Genomic DNA, 6,688 nt, shown 5'->3' with positions numbered 1-6,688 from the left:
CAGACACCAAAATCAGTTTGCAAGTTAGGTTTCTCTTTTGTTGTTTCTGGTCTGATGTTGTCCTCTAATGTTGATACTGGAGGCTTTCATCTCTTCTCTATTACTTTCCTTCATAAGGAACATGGATATTTATTTTTCCTCATATTTGGGGAGAGTCAGCTTCCAGGGATAGATTCCTACCTTTGATTTGGCTTTACTTGAAGGCTATATATGGGATGGTCCTGGCATTCAAGGCTTCCCACAACCTGGACTGAACGCAACTTTCCAGGGCTGGTGTATGTGTCTTCCTTGTAAATGCCAGCACAGTTATACTATTTTCCATTTCCCAGACACGTTTGATTCTGTTCATTTGGGTCTCTCTGAGAGATGGTCTCTGTCCCACTGTATCCTGGAAACTATCATTCAAAACACATCTTAAATGCTCCCTGTTCCATGAAGTCTTTTTCTAGTTGCACAGTGTGCTCTCTTCTTAAAATCTATGCAGGTTTTTTTTAAACCCCTTCTCTTATTGCATTTATAATAAAGGTCATTTACTTTTTTATTCCTTTTACTAAAATCTAAGCCCCTCCCTCCAAGCAGGCTAAGCTGTGTCCCACAGTGGAGATCTCTGTACACACCTGCTGAAAGAAACTAATTGTGATTTGTTTTGCTTTCCTCAATGTGCCTGATTGATGACCATTTTAGACTTTGCCATGATGGGAAGATTTGGAGGCAGGAAAAGAATACTGGAGTGGGAGAGATTTTGAGGGGATTTTAGGAGACTCCGGTTCTTGATTATCTCACAGACATAAGCTGACAGAGGGGAAAGAGACAAAAGCCACAGAATGTGGGCCATTTGAAGAAGACTTCTTTTTCTCTGTGTTCTAGGACCCTGCAGTGAGGGGAAGTATCCTGTGTGGGTGAAGGCCTCTTTCATGAGCTCATTAACTCTTTATAAGAGACAAAAATCCCTGACTAATAGAGTGATTGTATGAGAATCAACATAAATATTAATGAGGAAAATGCCTATTTTCTTGTACCAACACCCACTACAGACCTATATAAGATCTGGAGGAAGAAGGCTTCTACTTCAAGCAAATCTAACTGTAGGCAAAGCACACGTCTGGCCTTCAGCACCATGACTTCTCATCGCTGCAGTTCTCTTCTCAGTGGACAAGTTCCAGAGACCAAGGCTGCCTCTCAGTGCCTGTCAGCCATCCTGGCACATGTTAACCGAGCGCGTGTGGGGGCAACCCCTCTGGGCAAACCCAGCCTGTGTATGCCCTTTAGCTGTAACACCGCTTGCCCCTTGCCAGGGACCTGCAACATTCCCGGCAACATTGGAGTCTGTGAGAACTATGCAGAAGGCGCCCCGAATGGCCATGAGAAGGTGACCATGCAGTTCCTGAACGATCGCCTGGCCAACTACCTGGAGAAGGTGCGCCAGCTGGAGCGGGACAATGAGGAGCTGGAGACCATGATCCGAGAGTCAAGCAAATGTCATGAGTCCACCATGTGTCCAGACTACCAGTCCTACTTCCAGACTATTGAGGAGCTCCAGCAGAAGGTGAGGTTTGTGGTGCTTCAGATCAAGGATTGGTAAACTATGGCCCACTTGGCCTACTGACTGATTTTATAAATAAAGTTTTAGTGGTACATGGCCATGCTCATTCATTAATGTATTGCATATGGCTGCTTCCGTGCTCTAATGGCAGAGTTGAATAGTTGTGATAGAGATTCATGGCCTTCAAAGTCTTATATATTTACTGTCTGGTCCTTTATAGAAAAAGATTACTGACACTTGCACAAAATTTTCAGGGCCTGGATTGGAAGTGGAAACAGCCACAGTTGAAAAAAAATTTTTTTTGGTTGTGGGAAGATAATTTCTCAAGTGCAGATGAATGGGAATATGTAAAAGATGAGATGTTGGATTTGACTCTCCAGGATTCTGAGTCTATGTTTACTTAGTCTTGGTACTTAAAATTCTAACATTGGGGCACCTGGGTGGCTCAGAGGGTTAAAGCCTCTGCCTTTAGCTCAGGTCATGATCCCAGGGTCCTGGGATTGAGCCCCACATCGGGCTCTCTCCTTGGCGGGGAGCCTGCATCCTCCTCTCTCTCTCTGCCTCCCTCTCTGCCTACTTGTGATCTCTCTCTGTCAAATAAATAAATAAAATCTTAAAAAAATTCTAACATTATAGTTGCAAAAACAGTGCAACCTAAGTTCTGGCGCAGTACAAGGCAGCGTATTCTAGTGTCCTTTATGAACCAATATATGTCCATTCAGTAGCATTTGTCTCTTCTGCATACTGGCCCCTTTGGAAATCAATCCAATGCTTCTTAAGAAACTACACTTTTGCTTTGGAGATAGGAAGGCAAAGCATGTCAAATAGGGGCCACAGAAACCTGGATAGATTCACAGAAGACCTTTGGGGAAGTTGGCCAACCAGCATAAGGGACTTCTGATTGAGAATGTGTCCCCCTTCATTTAAAGCTTTCATAACCAGCTCATTGTTCTGTGGCCTAGATTTCAGATCTTGTTTATATCAGGCTAAGTATCATGGCTGGCAAAATAAAATTAAGTCTCTGTTATATGTTCAGTTTGCTATTCCTTTCTATCTCCCAGTTCTTTTGGCTGTATGTCTTTTGCCTCTGCCAAGCATCCTCAAGCATAGCCCCCACCCAGTATCACAGCAGCATTTCTTACGTGTTTGGGAGTTTGTGTTGTCCAAAGGGATGTTGTCGTTTGAATCTCAGCCAATGCAACTTCTTTTGACCCGAGGCCATTGATGGCTCTGGGGATAGTGACTTACTAAACCTACTTTCTTTCCCCAGATCCTGTGCACCAAATCTGAGAACAATAAGCTGGTCGTGCAAATAGACAATGCCAAGCTGGCGGCAGATGACTTCAGGACCAAGTGAGTTGGGGTAGAACAGGCAGAGGGAGGAGGCAGTTGCCTAGGCTAACTTCTTGTCTCTTGTGATGCAGTTGGCATCAGAGATATAATTGACCAAGATCCCAAACCGAGAGTTACAGCAGGAGAAAAGAGAGGGCATGATGTCCAAGGTCTTGAAAGAACACTCCTCTGCCCCTCGGTTGTTTAGCTTTTATAGTTCACGGCATGTTTGAGAATACATCATACACTTGCTGCTATTGTTCCCAGGACCTGTGGAGGTAGGCAGGGCAGTGATGGCTCCATCCTTGTGAGAGTTCCAAAGCTCAGGGCCCTGAAGTGACCTGTCTGAAGCCACGTGGCTACTGAGTGGTAGGACTGTAACCGGCACCACATTTCCTACCCCGAGGCCATTTCCTACCAAATTCTGCTGCCTCCCAACCAGTTGTGAGCACTAGCACTAGGAACTCACAACAGACATCATGCTCCACTGTCTATGATGGAGGCTTAGGAAGGTCAAAAGATTTATGCCACCTGAGAAGGTCCAACCCAGGAACAGGAAGGAGCATTGTGTTTTATTGTCTTTCTTCAGAGCTCTGTAGAAGCCTCACTCCTCTGGGGCTAAAGAAAGCCATTTCCATCCTCCCATCTGGTGTTTGGCTTCTAATCTGAGACAGGACCCAGAGTCTGCCTTAGTAGGGGGCATGGAAGAGGAGGGTCTGTAGGGATCACCTGGCATGGCAGTTGTCAGATTACTCTGCTGCCTTGCCTTTGGCCATCAGCCCATGAGGGCAGATGCTGACCATGTGTCTACCCCAGCACCCTCAGTACTGGCCACTCTGCCTAGTGGTGCTTAGTGTCAAATGAATGGGGCATACCCCATTGCTTTCTGGGCTGGGAGTGTGCCACCTACAAAATGCCAACTCACAATTAGACTGTGGAAGGATGCTGGTGGAATGGCTGCCAGTGTCCTGGGGCGCCTCTGCTCTCTACCCTCTACTCCTGTATCATTCCTGCTAAAGGTACCAGACGGAACACTCGCTCTGCCAGCTGGGGGAGGCCGACATCTGTGGCCTGCGCAGGGCACTGGATGACCTCACACTCGCCAAATGTGACCTGGAGGCCCAGCTGGAGTCCCTCAAGGAGGAGGTGCTCTGCCTTAAGAAGAACCACGAGCAGGTACATGGCCCTTTGTGTAAGACTTTCTGGGGATGAATTCGGGCTCGTTTGGGGGAAGTGGTGAAGCTCTTCTTCCTGCTCAGGATGGAAGCTCTGCAGGCTTTGCCCTGTGGTTAAACCTCACAAGCTATGGAGGTGAGCTCCAGCTTTCAGTAGGAAATTGCTATTCATCCACAGCCTTTGGAAGTTGTTAGGCTAATGCTAGGTTACTGCCTTATCTGCAGAGGAGCACAGGGAAATCACTGGGGAGGGTAGATAGCGGGAGATGAGGCTTTGGGGTGGAGGGCAGTGGGGACTCCATGACTGGGATGTCCCCCTCCTGTGTCCACAGGAAGTCCACATTCTGAGGAGCCAACTGGGGGACAAGCTCCAGATTAAGCTGGATGCTGAGCCCACTGTGGACCTGAGCAGTGTGCTCCAGGAGATGCGGTGTCACTATGAGGCCGTGGTGCAGACCAACCACAATGATCTGGAAGAGTGGTTCCAGGATCAGGTGAGGGCGCTGCCTCAGAGCTGGGAGGGACCACGGCTTTCCCGTGGGAAGGTTGCTGATTATGTCTTTGTGGCCATGTGCTTCAGTCTGAAAGCATCAGCAAGCAGGACATGTCCTGCTCCGAGGAGCTGCGGTGCTGCCAGTCAGAGATCCTGGAGCTGAGACGCACGGTGAACGCCCTGGAGGTGGAGCTTCAGGCCCAGCACACGCTGGTGAGTTCCTTTGCACACCTAGAGACCTCTGCTTGGCTCCCACTCCCAAGAGCAGTTCCTGGCTCAGTACCGGCCTCCCTTAAATACAGACCAGGACACAGTTCAAACCTTGACTTCCTTGCCTGTGCAAGAACCTTCTCATAGATGTGGATGCTGGGGAATGAACATTCACCCATATGGGACAGGTCCTGCACACTTATCCTGGGTCTGCAATGAAGAGCAATGGCACATTGTTAGTTCTTCTAGCTGAGGTCTTCTAACAGGAGCTAGATTGTTCTCCAGGCCTGGCAATACCTTGGGGTGTCACAGTCTTACTGGAGAGACTGAGGGCTGCAGTCCACAATTTTCCACCTGCCTCCCCCTTTGCCATTACAGAAAGACTGTCTGCAGAACTCCCTGTGTGAAGCTGACGCCCGCTTTGGCACCGAGCTGGCCCAGATGCAGATGCTGATCAGCAACGTGGAGGAGCAGCTGTCTGAGATCCGGGGTGACCTGGAGCGGCAGAACCAGGAGTACCAGGTGCTGCTGGACGTCAAGGCCCGGCTGGAGGGCGAAATCAACACATACCGGAAACTTCTGGAGAGCGAGGACTGCAAGTGAGTACCCCAATGTTTGTGCCAATGTCAGGTATAAAAACAGAGCCCTTTTGTGGGGACGATTTGAAAGGAGGGGTGGCACGGCAGATTGCATCTCTGGGGACAAACTTGCTACCTGGTAAGCCTGGTGAGCTGCTTGGACATAAGGGAGGGTGTGAGGGAACTTTTCAGCTCATGCCATCCATTCTGCTGACCATGGTATATTCCCAGATGCCAGTCACTACCACAGGGGGGGCTGAAATACTGTGAGCTCAGTGTATTTAGGTTTTGTTAAATTCTCTCTGGAAGAAGTATTCTAGTAACAGGGATTCTTCATGCTCAATGTTAAAAAACATTGCTAAGGGCATTTGCAACCATTCTTTCATTTTGTCCTCCCATTGTGCTGTGCAAGAGGTAAGGTGGATAGAACACCCCGTTAAGCAATAAGGAGCAAGACTGGGGGCTGTGTGTCAATCAGGAGGGCGGCTGAGCCGCTTTTGCTTGGCCAGCCTTTCTGCCTTTCTCGTGCGTGTTCCTTTACCTGCAGCCGGAAGGGCTGGTTTTGCACAGGGGCACCATGAGCTCTGGTCCCAGCTCCACTGTGGATTTTCTAGGCCTAGCAGGAACTCCAAGGTCTACAATCCCCTTTTGCTTTTCCGATTTTGAAATGCCTGTGTACTTTTGTCTTTCATGCACTTCTGACATCAGTGTTTCAAACACGTTTTTCTCTCCGCAGGCTCCCTGGCAACCCATGCACGACCCCAGCTTCCAGCACGCCCCGCCCAACCCCTGCAGCCTGTACCCCCTGCTCTCCCTGCCTGTCTGGGCCTCCTCGGGCCTCTTGTGGCTCCAGCTCAACACCTCGATGCTGACACACTCCTCAGCCCGAGGACTCAGGAGATGGGAACCGTCTGCAGCTCCGCTGTCTCCACTCCGCAGGCCCGCCCCCCCCGAGGGCTTGCTCCCTTGGCCTATAGGGCAGGAGATTGATGCCCGGCGACCCTTCTCTGCTGATGGGCTTTCTAGTCCAGCGGCTCAGTTCCAGCCCCTGGATTTGGGCTTCCCCTCTTTAGGGTGTCCTGAACACTTTTTTTGCTCTCTCCTGTTGCTTCACGGTCTGAGAAGTGGTAGGTAGCCTTGTTTTTATTTTGCTAATAAACCTCACTTCAGCAGCATGAAGAGTGCAGGGCCTGTGGTCAGTGTCTCCATCCTATGCCAAGAGTGTTGCCGAGGGGCCCCTTGAGACAGCTGTTCTCACAGAAGCAGGGGTTGGGGGCTCCCTCCCAGGAGGGGTCCTGGGAGATGGCAAAGGCAGCCAGGACCACAGTTAAAAATCAGCCTGCAGCACAATGACACT

At 49.5% G+C, this 6,688-nt stretch overlaps 1 protein-coding gene across 1 annotated transcript; it reads left to right on the top strand.

Annotated features, from left to right (window-relative positions):
* Window positions 1-1,117: 1,117 nt before the first annotated feature.
* On the top strand, window positions 1,118-6,203 carry LOC111151485 (keratin, type I cuticular Ha8-like). The gene is made up of 7 exons (XM_022509498.1): window positions 1,118-1,546; window positions 2,814-2,896; window positions 3,895-4,051; window positions 4,383-4,544; window positions 4,631-4,756; window positions 5,132-5,352; window positions 6,068-6,203. Exons 1-7 carry the CDS (start codon window positions 1,118-1,120, stop codon window positions 6,201-6,203), a joined length of 1,314 nt encoding a protein of 437 aa, XP_022365206.1.
* The last annotated feature ends 485 nt before the right edge of the window (window positions 6,204-6,688 follow it).

Source organism: Enhydra lutris, unplaced genomic scaffold (genome assembly GCF_002288905.1).
Source record: "Enhydra lutris kenyoni isolate GAN:26980312 unplaced genomic scaffold, ASM228890v2 scaffoldscaffold26, whole genome shotgun sequence".
In the NCBI taxonomy this organism is placed as follows: Eukaryota; Metazoa; Chordata; class Mammalia; order Carnivora; family Mustelidae; genus Enhydra; species Enhydra lutris.
The sequence above is the reverse complement of the archived record's forward strand: the minus strand, read 5'-3'. Positions and strand labels throughout refer to the sequence as shown.